The sequence below is a fragment of the Cebus imitator genome, unplaced genomic scaffold (assembly GCF_001604975.1).
Source record: "Cebus imitator isolate Cc_AM_T3 unplaced genomic scaffold, Cebus_imitator-1.0 Scaffold73, whole genome shotgun sequence".
NCBI lineage: Eukaryota > Metazoa > Chordata > Mammalia > Primates > Cebidae > Cebus > Cebus imitator.
This window is the reverse complement of record NW_016107388.1, coordinates 5,699,509-5,720,071: the sequence shown is the minus strand read 5'-3', so window position 1 is coordinate 5,720,071 and position 20,563 is coordinate 5,699,509. Positions and strand designations below refer to the sequence as shown.

General features: G+C 35.9%; 1 protein-coding gene across 1 annotated transcript in view; it reads right to left on the bottom strand.

Moving 5' to 3' along the window:
- RP1 (RP1 axonemal microtubule associated) overlaps positions 1 to 20,563 on the bottom strand; it is a 262,671-nt gene that overhangs the window by 141,471 nt on the left and 100,637 nt on the right. Inside the window, exons 16-17 of the mRNA XM_037739712.1 lie at positions 14,030 to 14,207; positions 8,046 to 8,177 (exon numbers count right to left, since the gene is read on the bottom strand). Of these exons, the coding sequence (XP_037595640.1) occupies positions 8,046 to 8,177; positions 14,030 to 14,207 (310 nt within the window). The remainder of the gene's footprint in view (positions 1 to 8,045; positions 8,178 to 14,029; positions 14,208 to 20,563) is intronic.

Genomic DNA, 20,563 nt, shown 5'->3' with positions numbered 1-20,563 from the left:
CCTCAATGCTATAGCACAGGAGGGCAAACTGGAGTTTCTGTTCTATGTCCACAGATTTTTCATAGAGCTGCCTGCTGGACTTACATATTTTACATAGTGCTACCATATAAAGTAACAAAAAAGGGGGACTTAAAACATATTTTCAAATAAGATAGATAAGTGGCAAACTGAGGGCAGAAAAAAAATTTTCTGAAATATTTCTGAAAAAAAATACCTTATTGGAGTGGTCAATGGAAAGGATTTGGATATAAAGAGAGAATTTTCACACATACAAATGGTTCCTGAGGTGCTCAGAGCAGTTGTCCATGAGAGCAGGGCTGCACAGCACTTATGTTTCACCAGGTATCCTCTAGCAACCAGCAGTGCCCAGCCACTCCTGTTTGTAAAGAATGCCATGACACCCCAAGCTAGAACGATTATCTTCTTCACACTCCCTTTTGCCTGTGGTCTCATCTGAGGAGATACTGGGCCATGCAGTGCTGAGGGGATCTGCCATGCTACTCTGTACTGGTTGTCTGAAAGTATCCCAATAACTGCACTTTTATTTTTTATTTATTTATTTATTTATTTATTTTTGAGACAGAGTCTCTCTCTGTTGCCAGGTGCCAGGCTGGAGCGCAGTGGCCCAATCTCGGCTCACTGCAACCTCCCCCTGCCAGGTTAAAGCAATTCTCCGGTCTCAGCCCCCTGAGTAGCTGGGACTACAGGCACACACCACCATGCCCAGCTAATTTTTGTATTTTTAGTTGAGATGGGGTTTCCCCATGTTGGCAGGATGGTCTCGATCTCTTGACCTCATGATCCACCCGCCTCATCCTTCCAAAGTGCTGGGATTACAGGTGTGAGCCACTGCGCCTGGCCTGCACTTTTATTCTTAGTTGATATTTCCACTTTGAAATCTTATACATCCAAGATGATGAGGTAAAAGTTCTTCATGTCAAATGGTTAAATGGTAGCCAGAGCTCTTCTCCTTCCTTTAATTCTGTAGTTTGAAACTATAGGCAGGCCTAGGCAGCACTTAGGATCTTACCAACAATGATGACAAGTCCAGCAAGTAAGAAACCATTCCTGCTAAGCTACAATGAACTAACTTTAAAATAAAACTATGCAAAAAATATATAAAAGAAAACAAGTGCTATGAAAGAACTGGCATTCATTTTAAACGTTATTTTCTCTAGAATGTGCTGGGTAATCTCTGTCTGTGGGGGTGACTGAACAATTTAATTATTTTTAAGCTTCTATCACATGGAGGGATCTATGTTGCATGTTTCATATACATTTCTCATTCAATCCTCATTCCAAACTCGTAAGGTGTGTCAAATTATGATGCCCATTTTAAGAAGAGGAAAGAAGCAGAGAAGTTAAATGATATGCCCAAGTCACATATTAAGTAAACTATGGAATGTTTAGCTGCAAAGCACCTGCACTTGAACAAGCTTGGTGGGCATTCTGTGTTCACCTAAACATAATTCACCAGGATTGCAGCAGTGCTGCTAGCTAGCATCTGAGGTTTTCTTCTGCACTGCACACTATCCTAAGCACTTAACATTCATTATCATGTCACTTTCACTCAACCCTCATACTACTCCTATGAAGCACTGTCCCCAAAAAAGCAGATAGACAAACTGGGACTCAGAAGTGAAGTGACCTGCCCAGAGTTACACAGGAAGTAACAAAGAACTAAACTTCACACTCACTCAGAGCAAGTTGTGAATCCCATGCCATTTACGTCAGAAGTAGCTGACCTGGGAATGATCACAAAAAAATGATCCAACAAAATTTTATGACATGGTCTAATTTTCAAAACTCAATGTTACATGTAAACATTTGGCCACTGTGCCTGACATTTCTAGTCAAACATACTTGGAATTTCCTCAGGCCTCAGGTAAGTGCATTTCTAGATCTCTACTGACAAAGACTCCACAGCACATCCTCATGGATGAGTTCCAGAGAGAAATTGGTGATCCTAGGTCAATGGCAGACATTTTAGGATGCCTATCATTCACTTACTTACTATCTAGTGGATATCTCAGTCAGCTAAAATAATCACTTTTACTTAATTCAAGAAAACTTTAGTTCCCATTATTTACTGGGCACTGTGTTAGGCTCATTGCTCTCATAATAACTAATGAAAAGTTTGAAGGATAAATAATAAGAGTCTCACCCTGGGTTACATGCTATCCCACGGCAGAAACAGACATATAAATATCTGGATTTCAAACATTCAAATACCTTCATGGAAAAGTACTGCAAAGTTCAGGTGTAGCAGAGGGCAGGAAGTAAGTAATTGAGGAGTGGGCAGAAAAGGCTTCACAGAGGGAACCTCAGTGCTGGGTGTAGGAAGATGGCTCAGAATTTTGCAGAAAGACAGGAAGAGAATTCTAGACAGAGGGGACAGCATTCCCAGCATGTACGCAGCTTGAAGCAGCAGGCATGCTGGAAGAATTGCAGGTGCCAATGTACAATTGAACATAAGATATTATGTGTGAAGAGGAGAGACGGGAATGTGAGGATCATGGAAGGCACTGGCCAAGCTGGAAGGGAGTTGGCATTTCCTTTTGCAGGCAACAGAGAGCCAGTCACAATTTTTAAGTATGGTGGTAGTATGAGCTGAGTATTAGAAAGATAGGTCTGAAACAGGGTGAACTGTAGCAAGGGGAGACTGAGGTGGGGAGGCCAGTGAACAAACAATAGACACTGAACAGTGAACAAACATACAAAGAAACAAACTCTAAAATGGGATCAAGAGACCACGGTTATTTAGTCTGAATTTTTTTCCATGTCCATGCATGAATGAACACCTATGTATGCATGTATGTGTTTAGCTTGTTTGTTTGGTTTAATCTGCAAATGAGTTGATGGTCTCTGAGGCCCCTTATTCCTGCAGTAACATTTTCTTGCATCATTTGCACAAAAATAATACATTGTCAGGGTATAATTGTATTATAAAAATTGACAGCTAAATATGATATAATCTGTAATACAGAATGAAGTATTAAAGTTTGTACTGTTATCAATTAAATATGAATACCATGTAATACCATGATCTTTTGGAAATGAACCAAAGTCCATTAGTCTCAGACTATAAATTTCTGCTGAGAACTGAGAACCATAAAAGCAGTTGCTTTTGTTGACCAGAAGTTTAAAATACTCTAAGCTAGGAGAATATTTAATGGGGACCCTGGATTAGTCAATAGACTCCTTATGATCACCCTGAATAACATCCATGGTACCTAAAATGTATTGAGATGACTCAAAAACTTCCTCTGTGGGGTGACTGAACAATTCAATTAAACACCAATCAGGTTGACTCAGACCGAAAAAAAAAACAAAAATTGCTAATCTACCTGTGTGCTGCTGCTGGTCCACTGAAGCTCTAGTGGAAAAAATAAATTATTCATAGAAATAAATAACAAATTGGCTGATTCTAATAGTTCATGGGTTGATTAAAGTTAAGGTCAGAATAAAGCATGAATGACTATCAGAATGTGACCATAAAAGGGCAGCTTGTATAGCCTCTGTATGCTATTCCAAGATAGTATTTGAGAAAGCTGATTAATTCTAACATGTCTTTGAAACCAACTGAAAACAAAAGTTTCTTAATATTTGATAAGGCAATATCAGAAAAAATGGTCACTTTTAAACCCTAATTTCAAAACATATAATCTAGAAAAAAAGACAGTTAAAGCATTCCCCTATAGTTATTTTACAATGAAAGAAACTACTTCTATGAAATTAACATAGTCTTGTTTTATTCATAAATTGTCAGTTTCTCAATGAAGGTATACAAAGCACAGGAAGCACAAAGCTGGTAGAGATAACACAGCAAACAGGGTCAAATAATCAAAGGCATCCTAACATGTCTGCACATTGGATTAATACCAAGAAGATAAAAACTAACCAGTATCAAGGCAAAGGTCTGTGTCTTTGTTGAAACATCAGTTACATGTTTTAAACTGAAAGGATATTATGAGTAAAATATCCTAATGATCTTAATATAAATCAGAAATGCAATAAAACTGTCTAAAACATGTATTCCAAGCTGAGACTGTATTAACTGATGTCTAAGGTCCCATAAAAGGAATGTCATTATTCTAAACTGTTCAGATTATATAAGACAGGTTCCTACTTGGAGATTCACACTTTAAGAGAAATATTCATAAAGGTGAAGAGTCTAAAACCATATATAAGAAACTATTAAAGCAATATATTTGACACAGATGAGAATATACTAAAAAGAAACACTAAGAATCCACTTTCTGGTATATTGACATACATATAAGAATATACTAAGATGTAATGAGAATATACTAAGGAAAAACAACAAAGGTTGTTTTAAAGAAGAGGATGTTGACTTTTTTATAGGCCAAAAGAATTTGTGAGTAGCTTTTCTGCTCAACATAGGGAGTTACTTGCAAATGATTAGGATTATTTGAAATGGAATGGTTTATTTCTGCACCCTTCATGTGAACCTCTAGGTTGCTTATGATGTGTCAAACATCCCTTTAAATTCTCATTCTATGGTAAATAAAGGCTTACACCACATTTACAAGATAATTTACAGCAGCATGAGCATCAAAAAAAATAAAACTATACTCCAGTCTGGATGCCAAGTGCTATTTTTTTGTATTATAAAGGACACAAAAATTACAACAAGAATAACCATTAATATAATCTATTACCTTGTAATTCCATATATGGGAATTATTCTAATGAAATAATATATAGATGAGCATCCATTAAAATTATACTAAGAGAATAGGTAAATATGTTATGCTACATCAATACAATGGATTATTTGTGGTTATTAAATTTTATTTAAAATATATATTAAGAAAAATACATAGCACCTTCTAGTAACTGAGAAGATTACAAAATGATATATCTAATATAATCTGTAAGTGTGTATACATACATATATACACAAGTATAAATACATTTTAAAGTGTTCTTTGGGGAAGTAGTAAGATGATATAATTTTAAGATTTTCCTGTATGCTTCAGAATGAAATTATTTTTAGTCAAAGATGATCTCCCAAGATTTTTCAGAATAAATTTACTGACTACTGCTTTTAAGAAGGACTTCAACTTAATAACAGATTTTTTTTTCTGCCCAGGTTTCTTTGTTTTTAAAGTATTGGCACCTAAACACATTTAAGGAAATGCCATGGCTGAGACTTTGGCACAGATTAGGATTTGTCTGGCAACACTGTGGAGCATGCCACCACAAACAGATGATGGATGGGCAGGACGGCTGCATGGCAGTGTTCAAGTGCCCATACACAGAGACAAGCGACTAGAGGTGAGACTCATATAACATTCATCTTCCTGGGTCTTGATTTTCTCATTCATAAAAACAGGTAGTTGCCAGAAAGATATCTAAGGGCAATTTCAGTTCAGAGCATCAAATCATAAGTGTTCTCTTTTTATATTCAGTTTGAATGTGTTTAAATGCAGTGTTTCCAAACTTAAAATTATGCCGAAGTAATGTATATTCTCACTTACATAATTTTTTAAATCCGAGTTCCCAAAGTATTTCTGAATGACGTGGTATCCTAGACTTGCTTTAAAATAATTAAATGAGGACAGTGTAGGGCATAGCAAGAAGGATCATAACTAAAACAGGATGATGCTTATGTTGATCACTGTTGAAGCTGAGTGATGGGTACATGGGTGTTCATTTGTCCATTCTCTCTACCTTTGTATGTGTTTAAAATTTTCCATAATAAAAAGGTTATTCTAAAAAAAAAAAAAAAAAAGATTCTTTCCTCAACCCCCACCCAACAAAATTAGTATCATAATGCAGTTTAGACCTAAAGGAGAACTCTGCAAATGTAATGACACTATATCTCTACTTAATTACTACAAAATAACTATTTATTATCATATATGTGCCATTTTATGTTCTAAATCCGCTTGCCCCTTTGACGTAGATGGGAAAAATTCCATCTTTCTTCTTAATAAATAAGCATTTTGAATGAAGACAGAACAGTTTTATTTTATCTACAATTCCTCATTCCCAAAACTATACATCTTGCCCTATCCCAAAAGTGGACTGACATAGTCTTATTCTTCAGGAACTGACAGTTGTTTTTAGATATCTTTAAAAGTAGAAAATACATTTTCTAAAGTGTTTTTGAACTAATATATTTTAATATGGACAGCTAATGTAACCCAAATCTATCTTGACAGCTAAGCTGCAAAACCAAGAGGAAAATATTTCTTATAAGAAGCATCTTTAAACTACTGCAGTCCTTTGACAGAGGCAGAAATAAGACAATCAAAGGGAGTCATGATCTAATTACTCAATAACAGATGAGAGACAGCCTTCTAGGGAATATTCATACATGAAGACATTTTTTCTTCACTAAAGTCATGGGTGCTAATAAAGCCACTCCCACTGCAATAAAAGAAGGCAAAATCTAACCATACCATGAGCATTTTATAGGTGACATTTGCCTTAGAGGAGCTTCATCATTTGGACTTTCCAGATTTTATATCCAAGGCCAAAGTCTGTTCCAAGTCAATGTTTTAAAAAGTTCATAAAGAAATTGAGCTCAATCTCCTCAGTCTTTGGCCCACTCTCCATTTCCATTCCATTGCCATTAACTACAATGAAGAACTTATAAGTCTTTTTACAACAAATTAATGACTTAAACTTTATTTTGTGTCTAGTATGCCCTGGATATTTCCTTCATCTCAATTATCAGGTTTTGTCTTCCATTTTTGTGTGATTGTTTAACGTTTATCTGAACAGCTCTGCTATCAAATTCAAGAGGGCAGAGACCAACTCTGTTTTACCCATCACTTTTTTTCCTTACATCTAACATTTAATCGTCATGCAATTCATATTTAATGTTGAATTAAATTAAATAATTATTTGAAAAGGTCTATGTTTATCATGAAGCCTAATTTTGTCATTTTTTACAAATTACTTGACCTGCCTCAATAAAAAATCCTTAAAAATTTAACAATGATAGCATTTTAAAAACATTTTTCCAGAACAAATTTTCGTAAGACATATAGAAGGTGTTCTCAGGAGCATTTTGCCACTCATTTAAAAAGTATCTATACTCAGAGATTTCGGCTAGCATGCTATTTTCAACCAAGTCAAATTTTACTTGAGGTGGCTATCTCTGATTTAGACACCATTACTTCCTGACAAAAGACTGGATTCTGCTGCGAGAAATTTTAACTAAGCACATATTTCTCATTCAGTATGATTCTTCACACTGCTCCATGGATTCATGACATGACATGGAAATTAAAAACTGGGACTAGTCCTTTGCAGCAACTAATTTCTCTTCCCTATGTTCATGAGCTAATAGTTTAGGATGGCCAACAAAAGATATCTATTATATTACTATCTGAAAGAAAAGCTAGCATACCCCACAGTAACTAATTTTTTTAAATCACTTTTTTTTAAAGGTAACATTATAATTTATCTGTCTCCCAAGACAGATTTGTTAAAAATGGTCCTGAAAGGTGGTCCCCTATTTCATTTTACCCAAAGATGGCTAGATTCTGATACACAGAATTTGTCAGATATCATACATTATACTTCCCAGTCTGATAAAAGGTAATACATTTGAGAGCAAGAAAAATGATCAAACAGACTAGTATAGACACTAGAAATTTAAGCCGCTGGGACTGAGAGCACTTTTGCCAAGCTTCAGTTTGTATACCAGAGAAATCGAGATTATTTTTGTTGTTGCTTAGACTTTGGTGAGAATTTGCCGTTTTTCATAAAATATATTCATATTTTGCAGATGATAGTCCAATCAATGTTATAACACTATATTCTTTTCAACTCATTGTTCTGAGTGAACATTAAATTTAAGACAAAGAAACGCATTTAAAAATATATGTATTCTTTGTAATATAAAACTAAGGCATAAAAAAGCAACATAACAGCTTATAAACAGTTCATGTATTATAACATAATATATACTATAAAAATAAGTTGATAGTCTTCCTGAGATGGCCACAGGAAGAAGTAATGCAGGCAAAGACACCAAAAGTAGGAAAGGAAAAGCTGTGGCTTACTTGCAGTTGAAGAAGGTGGGGGACCCGTATCCTCAGATTCTGTGAGTATTTTTTTCTGTATTTTTGACTCGTGGATCTTTTCTTCCTCTTGGCTGGGTGTTGCATACATTCCCATTGGGTTTTCTCTGCCAACTGAAATTAAGATTTTAAAAGATGCCATCCTTTCAAAATCACTTGTTTCTTCTCAGAATATTCACCATATGTTCAGCTATACAAGTTTAAGTTTTGCTATTGTTTCCGTTTCAATGCCTAGTCAAATTTCTTTACTCAGAATTACATAGTTAATGGAAAATGACTTCTTATTCTTACCAGCAGACTGTGCATGCATGGCAGCCCTATAAAGCCTATTCATTGCTTTGCAAATCCAAACGATAGTTCAACATCACAATATGAATCAAACAACTTATTCAAAATGTTTTTCTTAACGATTCTAAATGAGAACTTCTTTAACAATCTTGTACTTTGCCTTGCTTTTCAAAAGGGGAAACTGACTAAAACATCATTCAAAAAGGATTTCATGTGACCTTACTGAACTATGCGAATCAACAAAATATACATATATCTATAAGTAATGAAAAGCATTAGCTACTTTTCTACCTTTTACTTAGAAGCAAGTTGTTTTGGAGTCTTGTTTAGAAATAGGTATCTCTAAGTTAAATAATGACTTCAACTTTATAGTATATGCTCATAACTGCTATTTATATTTAGGATTTCAAAATTCAAGTTGTATGTGTTTATTTTCTAGGATCAGGCATACGATGGTTATTCAGTTTTTAAATGGCGGTAACTCACACTATGAATGTCAGGTTTTAGAGTTCTCATCAGCAACAAAAAATTACGTAAATTTTTGACTCTATGTGATAAAGAGCAATAACAACACTTCTTAATACCACAATTGCAGTCAACAATGTAAGACGACTCACAAGGTAAGAAAACATAACCTCAAAGTTATGGTTAATAGAAATTAGCGACACTTGCCACACAGGGTGATGGCTCTGACTCAACAATACTGGTGGCTAAAGAACTGCCCATGATTACATTGTTATTTATATCCTTCAGGTGTTATCAAATATCATTTCAGACAATAATAAGCTTTTGAATACTGATCCTTCTAAAACATGGTTCTCCCATACAGTTTATATAAATGCAATGCTAAGACACTGAAAATCAGTGCTAATAAAGGAATTTTAAAACATTAAAAAGAAGATAGAAATAACCTGAAATACGTTCATAGAGAATAAACAAATAATTGTAGAGAAAAGAATTTAAGGTTCTTATATATAACTAAGAGTTAATTTACCAATGTGATGTAGAAATCTAGGACCTACAAAAAGATAAACTATCTTCCAGTCACTGCACAGCACTAGGAACAAATCAAGGTATAAGACATGGCTTTTGACATTGATGGGGTTACAGCCCAGAGAGGGAACACATAAACATGACCTCGGATAAATACTGATGAGTGCTTTAACTGACACAAGCGCAACATACGTAGGGACTACAGAGGAGAAAACAATTAATGTTCCAGTCCATTAGAAACAAGCCCAGAAGAGGGTTGCACAGTAGGGCCAGTCTATGCAGAACTGTGAAATGAGAATGAACATTTTACCTCTCTATCTTCCCGCGCTGGCTTCTTGTTGATTTTGCCTCCACTTCTCAAAAAGGACACCAATATCCTTTTATACAACACAGTAGTAGGGAATTCAGGAAGTGGAAGACATTTTCTGGAAATGTCATCCAGCATGTTCCTATCCCTCTGTAGAGAAGGCTTCCCACTTTGCCTTTAGGCCAGGTGGGTTACAGAAAGATGTTCAAAAGCCAAGTACCAAAGTGACCCTCCAATAATACAATACTCTGAAATGGAGCAACTCTTAGTAGCTCTTTGTCTGACTTTTACAATTGAAAAAAAAGTGAAAATTATATCACTAGCAATGTAAAACAAAACCTGTGGTGAAGGTGAAAGAATCAGAGCTGTCTAGGTAGAGACATTATCAAAAGGTATATGTTCCACATAAAGCTAGAATCGGATGATTAATGAATCACTTCAGGTAGCAACTCACTACTTCCAAAATTTAAGCTGTATTAAGATCTACCAGACTATAAAGGCAGTAACTCTAAAAAATCAACTAGGAAAAGTCTTTTGTTTTGTTGAATGCCTTCTATTTTAAAAGTAAAACAAGCTAAAACTTACATAATAGCAATTATTATAGTGTCACATTATTAGTGGATGTATATTTTAAATCCATACAATCTATTTTATCATCTGAAACATATTTTGTCATATTTTCAAGACTGTAATACACATAGTTGGAATTTTATGAATTGAATATATGACAGTATTTCATTTAGATTTTTATGCTTGAATGATCATAGCAGACTAGAATAAAGCAAAAATAAATGTTCCAAATATATTTTTATGCAAACTTCCATAAGACTTGAACCTGAAAGAAATTCTTATTGTAATAAAAATGTAACATATGAACCGTATCTTCAGTCCTGCATTTTTGAGGGGTTACTAATAGCCAGAGTCTCATGATCTGTATACAGAGGATGGCTCATACCATAAAACAGGGCAAGAATTAGAGCAAGAGGAGGCAAATTTCTGTGCAAAAGTTAAGTCACTGTTAAAATATTTCTAAAAATTTAGATATGTTCACTCTTTTCTAAGTATTCTATAAAAGTAACAGTACACTGAAGTTAATGAAAAGTGACATGTTACATTGATCTACAGTTCTTTAAAATCATACCTAGCAGTGTGGTCTTACTATATGGAATTATAAATGCAGGCTTATTATCTGAAGGAATAGAAATGAAGAAAACTTTCAAATCATCCACATGTCTGAACAACCAATGGAGAATCTCTGTGGGCTCAATATAATAACTGATCACATAAGCCCAAGGAGTCAGATCTTTTCACACTTTCTCTGTATCTACTGCAAATATAAATTCATGAAAATAGAGAATGAAGAGGTTTTACTGCACAAGCTAGCAAGAACAGCTAAATGGTAGTGGGATAAATGACTTTTATTATAAATTCCCAATACACAGTAAATTAAACCAAATCCTTACCATACTGTAGATGAAAAAATCAATCACAGAGAAATGATATATGCAAAGTGATGGAAAGAGGTGACGAGACGGAATCTTACCTTCCAGGAATCTATCAACTCTATTTACATCATAAAAAATATCCCATGAAGTGCTGTTCCTCTCTTTAATAATCATAACAGCAAATACTTAGACAGCACTTGCTGAGTGCCAGTCACTACTCTAAGCATCTTACATACGTTAATTCACGTAATTCTCACACCACAACTGAGTGAAGACACTCTTGGTCCTCATTTGACAGAACAGAGGCATGTGGTCCAGAAGCTGTGAGAGCATATCACTGGCAAAGGGTGCCCTCCTACCCCCAGGATCTTGACACTGGCAATCTGGCTCTTGGAGTCTGTATGCTGAAATCCCACCTTTGTCCCTCTACCCTGCTATACTGCTAAGCCTCTTGCTGTTTGGTAGGTGGACCCTGCCAATGAGACTGCCCTCATCCCAGGCTGGACAGAGCTGTGCCGTCCAAGTGATTGTGTGCCACGTCGGGCCAGGCAGTGTGTAGACACTAACTTGAGGTGCAATGGCTTCCATGGAACCCAGGGTCACTCATTCAGGTTGCATGCCTGGGGCAACAGGTGGAGTCTCTTGAGTGATATAACTTTATGATCCTCTTCCTACCACACTATCTTCCCCTATCCAAGTCCCCTTATCACTCAGGGTATTTCACAACTTTAATTCTGCTTTCTAGACAACCAAAAGGAAAAGTTTACACTGAAAAAAAAGAGTTTCAGCTTAACTTTTTTGGGGGCTGCTTTATCTCTATATTGGAATATAAACAATTGAAAACTCCCAAATGTTTCAAGTGAATTTTTTTGGCATAGGGTAGGTTCAATCTATTATATGTAGAGAGTCTAGTTAGAAAACATTCTAAAATAATAAAATGACTTTAGGAATTACTATAAACTTTTTTTTTTTTTTTTGGCAGCTGGAGTGCAGTGGTGGATTCTCAACTTACTGCAACTTCCACCTTCTGGGTTCAAGCAATTCTCCCACCTCAGCCTTCCTAGAAGCTGAGATTACAGCTATGCACCACCACAACCAGCTAATTTTTTGTATTTTTAGTAGAGACAGGGTTTTGCCATGTTGGCCAGGCTGGTCTCAAACTCCTGGCCCCAAGTGATCCACCCATCTTGGCTTCCCAAAGTGCCAGGATTACAGGCACGCGTCACCATGCCCAGGTAATTTTTTGTATTTTTAGTAGAGATGGGGTTTCACCGTGTTGACCAGGATGGTCTCGATATCTTGACCTCGTGATCCACCTGCCTCGGCCTCCCAAAGTGCTGGGAAGATAGAGTTTTTAACACTAAGAAATCCCAATGGAATTCTCTTCTGTGAAATTGGAAAGTATTATTTTGTATTTTGAAGAAATGTTGATGCTTTCAAACCCTTCCTGAGAATTCCTAGGATTCATGAATCTTCAGTAAAATTGCTAAAGCAATGTCTCCTGCATTCTTGCCCTTGTTAAAGCTGGAGGCTGCCTCCAGTAAACATAAACCATCCATGCTGTAGCAACAGAACAAAATGTAGGGCCTGTAAAGAAGAATGGCTTTGTTTCTATTGGTTCTTTTAGTACTAATACCCTAAGGTTGACAAATGTGGACTTTTATTATCTCTATGTCTTGCCACAAATTACTTTTCTTCTCATTTCTTTTTCTATTGTTTCAATCTCTTCTTTTTCACCTTTTCATCTCTACCCACTTGCTGGTCATTTCTATTTTCTCCCTGTGCTTTTCCAGCACGGCAGCTGTCCCCTGCTAGCTATTTCCCGCTGCTCTTTTTCTATTCCACCCTGTATCCTTCTGCTGGCTTTGAAGTCACCTGTTTCCCCTCAGAGCTCCAGAGGCAAGTGGCATATGCATGGTGTCAAGGAGGAATGCCACTCTGTGCCAGCCTATGGGAAAATGGAGGGTGGAGGGAGTGGTGGTATGGATGGCAGTAAACTCAGGTCAACTAGCTCAACAGTTTCAAAAATTTTAAATAAGGCAACTAAAGGCTGAAAAGGAGCTAATGCAGATAGGGTGAAGAACAGAGCCAGATATACCATCGTGTTACATCTTGGTCATTTTGTTCCTATTCTATCTTCTGCGGGATATCATATACACACATATAGTATACATGGGCTCTTATAAGCCAACAGAAGCTAAACTAAAGTAGACTAGCGAAGAAAATGACACAGAAGCCAAAATTCATGGAACCACATCAAGCAAAAATTAGACAGCAAGCTAAACTTCCAGATAATTGAAAAATACAATACAGTTACTTTATTAACTTTTGTGTTCAAACACATTTTAAAGTTTCAACACAAATACAAGTTTAAATAACGTCCTCATAATTTCATTTCAATTTGCTAGAGAATATGAACTTAGATATGAGAGAAAGTAGTGTCAAAATATTCACATTCCTGTCCTCTCTTGAGAATTTTTTCCAAATCCTATTTTTAATCCAAATCCCATTTGTGTTGATCTTTATTCCATATCTTTTTATACTGAAAGCATTAAAAATTAATAGCAATGAATCTGAGAATATTTCTAACAGCCTTATCCCTCTCAGGGTATATAGAGCTATCCTTTAAAAACAAAGATTCAAACAGGCACATTTACACAGACACACGAATGCACACAAACACACAAACAAAATTTTAAAAATTACAAAGAAGTTCACTGTAGCAAACACTCTATACCTAATATTAATTATCTGAAAACTTAAGGCAACTGGTCTTCATTATGTTTTCCTTCCATTGCTTCTGGAATGATAGCAAACAAAAAAAAGCCTAACAGTAGAGATTTCCTTAGCAAAAATGTGATGAAATTTTCAGACACTGTACACAAGCCATCATAAAGCAAACCAAAAATCAAAGTATTTCAGAATAAACATACATTGGATGACTTGTGGATAGAAGCAAACATTCTTATCCTTGGTATAAATCATGGGTTTTGCCTGCCCATCTGACTGAAGTCCAACAAACAATCCTGGGCTCTTTGTAGATTCCAGGCTTATAGATGCATTCTCCAAGTTCTTCTTAATTTTAAAATGACAGCTGACATCTCCTGTACCCTACAATCAATACAAATTATTCAATAAATGTGAGCAAACCCTAAAAGACAGAATTTAAAACCAGTCATTTTAAAAGAATATAATTTTGTTTCATTTCGAATCACCATGATAAATCTAGAGCCTTTCTACATAAATTGTACTGTGTGCTTCATCCTGTTTCACAGGATCCAGAAACAGAGACCACACGATGGGCTAAGGCATGAACATATGCCTTTGGACACAAAGCTCTGAATAGCACAAGAGCTTCAACTAAGGAGAGTGGGGTATGCCGTATTTCATTTCGGAGTTGCTCACTTCTGTGGGTGAACATAGAACATTAAAATGTAGAACTTTCCTTCTAGAAAATACTGTAAAATGGTGGGAAAAGGACATTCTTAACATAAGTCAATTTACATTTAAATGTAAACCAATTTTCTGTGCTACTCTGCATTTTCCAGATGGAATGTTCATAAACAGCAAGCACACAAATGATGCAAAGACTGGGGCGGAAAATATTCAAGAATCGGGTGCCTAGCAGTAACCTACACACACTCAGATTATTATAACACTTCTCCCTTCTTTAAGCCATTTATAACGTACTATTAGAAAACATTTCACCTTTCATTGTTTTAAAAATTTCCCTATAGGATTTCAGTCCTAATGAGTTTTGTGAGAATGGATTAAAATTTCAAGTAGCCACTATTATTTTAATTGGAATATAAATTACATTCTGGTCTCCACTCAAATGTGAGCTTCTTGTCAGTAAGAATCAAGTCAGTCTCTCTCTCTTTTTTATAAAGTAGGCAATCTCTCTCTTCTGTTCTTGTTCTGAATTCTCTAAGGTTCTGGACTAGATTTGTTTGTGGTTGAATAGAGAAGACAATCACATATATAGATAATAAGTAGGGGAAGATGAGCTAGGGGTAGGGATAGGAAATTTCAGGCAGAGGGGCGCCACAAACTAAGACAGAGAGATCATAGGCAGCACGGTGTATGGATGAACAAGCACCTTAATGTTGCTGAACAGAGAAAGTAAGTGCAGAAAAGCAGCTTCCGTATGTGTGTAGCATAGGAATTTTGGACCTTATCTTAGACCATTTGCATTCTTTCCTGAGATTCCCAAACCTCCTAAATGATGTATTTGCATACATTAAGGTTTACTCTTTGTGTTATACAGTTCTGTGGGTTTTAACAAATGCATAATGTCTTGTATCCATTATTACAATAGCATATAGAATAATTTTACTGACCTAAAGATCCTCTATGCTTCATCCACTTATCTTTTCCATACTTCCCTCAAACCCCTCAGCAACCACTGATCATTTTACTGTGTCTATAGCTTTGCATTTTCTAGAATGTCATATAATTGGAATGGTATAATATGTAGCCTTATCATACTGGCTTCTTACACTTAGCAATATGCATTTAAGTTTCCTCAATGTCTTTTCATGGCTCATTTCTTTTTACTGATGAATAATATTCCATTGTATGAATGTACCAAAATGTATACCTTCACCTATCGAAGAACATCCTGGTTGTTTCCAGTTTGGGGTAATTATGAAAAAAAAGCTGCTGTAAACGTTCATAGACAGGTTTAAGCTCTTGGTCTAGATTCATTTGTAGGCATATGGACATCCAATTGTTCCAGCACAATTTGCTGAAAAGTCTATCCTTTCTCCATTGTTGCCTTTGCTTTTTGTCAAAAATCACTTCACTGTACTTGTGAGGGTCTATTTCTAGGCTCTCTATTCTGCTGCATTGATTTCTGTGCCTTTTCTTTCACCAATACCACAGTGTCTTGATTTCTGTAGCTTTATAGTAAATCTTAAAGTTTGGTAGTTTCATTCTTCCAACTTCATTCTTCTTCAGTATTATGTTGGCTATTCTGGGTCTGTCGCCTTTCCATATAAACTCAGTTGTACTGAATCTATCAATCAAGATGATAAGAACTGACAACCACCTTGAGTCTTCCAATATACAAACAAGGAATATCTGTCCATTTATTTAAATTTTCTTTGATTTCTTTCATCAGCATTTTCTAGTTTTCTACATTTAGATCCAGAATATATTTTTGTTAGATTTATACATTTTTGTACTAATATAACGGGCACTGTGTTTTTCATTTTAAATTCCAATTGTTCATTGCTAGTATACAGGAAAGCAATTAAAATTTGTAGGGCAAGACTCTCAAGCCCTATGTTGCCCAAAAATGCTCTGACTATAATATCAGTCATATTTGAAATTACACACAATTGGTAAACCCATGTCCAGGGACCTAAGGAACAGCCTGCGTCCCGTTGCCTTTTTCCATCACTTTTTTTTTTAAGTCTTTGTGCCAAGATATCAAACAAGGATGAAGGAAAGGAGAGAAAATAAATAAATAATTTTTAAACCATTATTATTGACCCATAAGGGACTAATCTTTCAACTAGATAGAAACCAAGATATATAAGCATATTCTGACACACAAAAAAATCCATCAGTCAAACTAAGCACACTGGAACATATTAGAACTACTACTGCACTTTAGATAAATTATAGGCTTTTCAGTCAAACTGTGTTTCATTATAGTAACTTCATAGTTATTCTTTCAAACTTCAGCTTCTCCATAAACTAGCATATCTTCTACAGTGAGGTCAGATTTATGAACTTGAATATTATTCCCAAACCACTATATCCCCAAACTGAGAACAGATGATATATTAAAAATCAATGTCATTTTACATTAAACACCTCAAGCAATTGCTCATGACTCACACAACTGAAAGCTCTTTCTCAGACCCATCTTTTTCTAAAACATCACCGAACTTGGTACTTACTTCTGGTATTGCACTTTGTAGACTATAGTGTATTTGTCTATTTACACTCTTCTTTTCCCCTTTTAAATCACAAGTTTCCTGAGAGCAGGCAGGATGTCTTAGTATATCACTGTAACACTAGTGACAAGCAGTTTCTGCCTTTTAGTAAAAACTCAGTATTTGTTAGCTCTAAATTTCTTTTTACTAATTTCTGATCTCATAATTTGTTCAGGTAACGTCCTCTCCTCTCTCTGATAAAGAAAAGTGGAATTATTCCCTCCCTCTAAAATTCACCATTCCAGGAAATTTCTCCTACTCATCCACTCTGCTCAAATCAACCTGCCTCTCCTGGGCCTTTGCAGAAACACTTGAACCGCAACTTGAAAAGGATTACCAATTAACTATTGTTCTGGATATCCATGTTGTGTGTGTACTTGTCCCCTCCAACAACCCCTGAAGGAATGGTATTTTCAACCTCCACTAATTAGAGAAAATAATAAAAATAAAACTGAATATAACTAAATTTCAAAACAATAAACCTTTAGTTTCCATTATTCCCTCTTTCCTGTTTTCATTTTAAAAATCTCTGCTTCATCTCTAACCCAAATAAGAACTGATTAAAGAGATGAAGATGGGAAATCAAACATGGGTTCTGAATGCAAAAGGTTGCCTTCCTACACATCTGCAGCAAACAGCAACTAGACAAATCCATGTTAGAGTATCTGGTGCATGCTCTCACCACTGCAGGCTACCATCACATCTAACACCTACTTCCCTCTATTTGGCTCCTTTGCCGTAGAACAACTCCTAGTTATCATCACCAAGTGATATTTTAACTTCTCATACTTAATATTTGTTGAGCACTTATCAAACATCAGTTCTTGCTGTAGAGTTTGGGGTATTTTAATAAACAAAGCAAATAAGACTCTCCCCACTGCGGTGCCTGCATCCTAGTAGTATACATTCTATATACTGGAGTATTATTAATGCCTTCTCTTTTCCAAGATGAATCACTCAACAATTTATTCCTTAAGGCCTATTTGCCCCTGATGGGGAAATTGTTGCTATCCTTAAGGCCCACTGTATATTCTTCAAATCTCTTTCATGCCGTAAAGATTAAATACATAGACTGTGGTCTACGACAATGTAACCACAGAAAAGTTTATCTTGCCTGCTGCCCACATAGACCTGGTTTATGAAGAGGGAGGAATTGCAACAGAGAACGCTTTTAATACATGTAGAGCAGAGTAAATGGGAGACTGGAGTTTTATTATTACTCAAATTAACCTCCCCCAAAATTTGGAAGCTGGGGTTTTTAAAAGACAGTTTGGCAGGAACGAGGCTAGAGAATGGGGAATGCTGATTGGTTGGGTCAGGGATGAAATCATAGGGAGTTGAAGCTGTCTTCTTGCTGTCTTCAGTTCCTGGGTGGGCAACACAAGACTAGTTGAGCCAGTTTACTAGTCTGAGTGTCACCAACTGGTCCATCAGAATGCAGGGTCTAAAATATACCCCAAACTCCAATCTTAGATTTTACAATAGTGATGTTATCCATAGGAACAATTGGAAAGGTCAGGAATCTGTGGGCTCTGGCTACATGACTCCTGAGCCATAATTTCTAGCCTTGTGGCTAATTTGTTAGTTTTACCAAGTCCGTCTGGTGCCTAAACAAGGAAGCGGTTTGCTTCACAGAGGGGCTGTTATTATTTTTGTTTCAAAGTTAAACTATAGGCCGAGTACAGTGGCTCATGCCTGATTTCCTAGCACTTTGGGAGCCTGAGGCAGGTGGATCACCTGGGGTCAGCAGTTCGAGACTGGCCAACATGGTGAAACCCAATATCTACTAAAAATACAAAAATTAGCCCAGCATGGTGGCGGGAGCCTGTAATCCCAGCTACTAGTGAGAGTGAGGCAGAAGAATCGCTTGAATCCAGGATGCGGAAGTTGCAGTGAGCCAAGATCCTGCCATTGCCCTCTGGCTGGGTGACAAGAGCGAAACTCTGTCTCAAAACAAACAAACAAACAAACGAAAAACAAAGTTAAACTACAAGCTAAGTTTCTCCCAAAGTCAGTTTGGCCTATGCCCAGGAATGAACTAGGACAGCCTGCAGATTAGAAGCAAGATGGAATTGGTTAGGTCAAACTTCTTTCCATGCCATAATTTTCCTATGTCAGATTTTTCCCACTATCATAATTTTTGCAAAGGCAGTTTCAGTAATAGCGATATGTAAGACCATTCGTTAGAAAATTCAAACAAAATAATTTATCTTGCATGTGGCTATGTATGTAAACACAATTTTATTCAGATCAGGTTTTTAAAATGTTTTGATTAGGTAAAACATGATTTATAATTTTTACATAAAACTAAGACTTTCACTGAACTTTATACTTTTCAACCAACTGGTCTAGCACTGTGTATACCTAACTTTATATGCTTTCATGTGTTTTTATATTTCAACTTCTTATAAATATGAATTACCTTTAATTTTTAAATTATTTGCTTGTATAGAATATATTTTGAATGAAGAGGCAAAATTAGACAAATCTGTAATTAGAGAATGTTTCCTAGTTTCTACAAACTAAACTCTTGCCCATAGAGAAGCATCCTGCAAGTGTGGGGTGTGTCTGTGTATCTTAGGCACAGTGATCACACTTGAGCTTATTTTTCATACAGTTCCTTCATCTTTTCTTCCTTTGTACTCTTGCTTACTGAGTTCCACCCATGTTATTTTGAAGTTTGTTTTTTTTCTTTAAATTAACACCCTTACAAATGTCCCTAGTGAACTGCATGCTGTTTGTTGCTAACTTGAGTTTCTATTGCACCAAATCTATTAAGGTGATTTACTCATACAGGATAAAAATTTCATGGTAACAGAAATAGAAATATTTGTTGTAGGATCAGTGTCATTTGATTTAAATGTATTTGCCTATAAAAATGTTTCCAAATGTACCACAGCAGACATGTTGGGACCATTAATGTTTTTATTCAATTCAATTTAATACAAAAAAAGCATTTGTTGAATAGCTACCAGGACTAAGGCACTGTTGGGTTTTTAAGGTATAGTAATATGACCATGCATTACCATTTACCTTTGAATGCATCTTAACTCCCTTTGGAGATTAAAGGCATGCTGTACCATGGCCTCTAAACATATGCAAACTAGGGTAATTAAGAGGACTGTTTTCATTCAGTTTTCAAGGGTAATGTCATTCCAGTTTAATGATTCCTAGTCAGATACAATAAAAGTGAAAATAATATGATTTATTATTATGTATCAATACTGTTTCTTAAGAACAAGGAAGCACAGGCATTTTGAGTAAAATGACTCACTACCAAAATTTCAAATGGAGAATTTTAAAGTCAGACAACGAAATCAATGAGTCATTAAACAAGTCAAAGAAAACATGACAACGGAAGTAGCAGAAGTAAAACACAAACGATAAGTTTTCTGTGGAGGTTCTTCTCTATAAAAGTAGCAGAGTAAAGGTTAAAAATCAATGTTGTCTGAGTGGCAGACACCATCAGGAGGTAGCCTCAGAGTGCTCCTTTAGGCCTCTGCTAATAACATAGTTGTTACT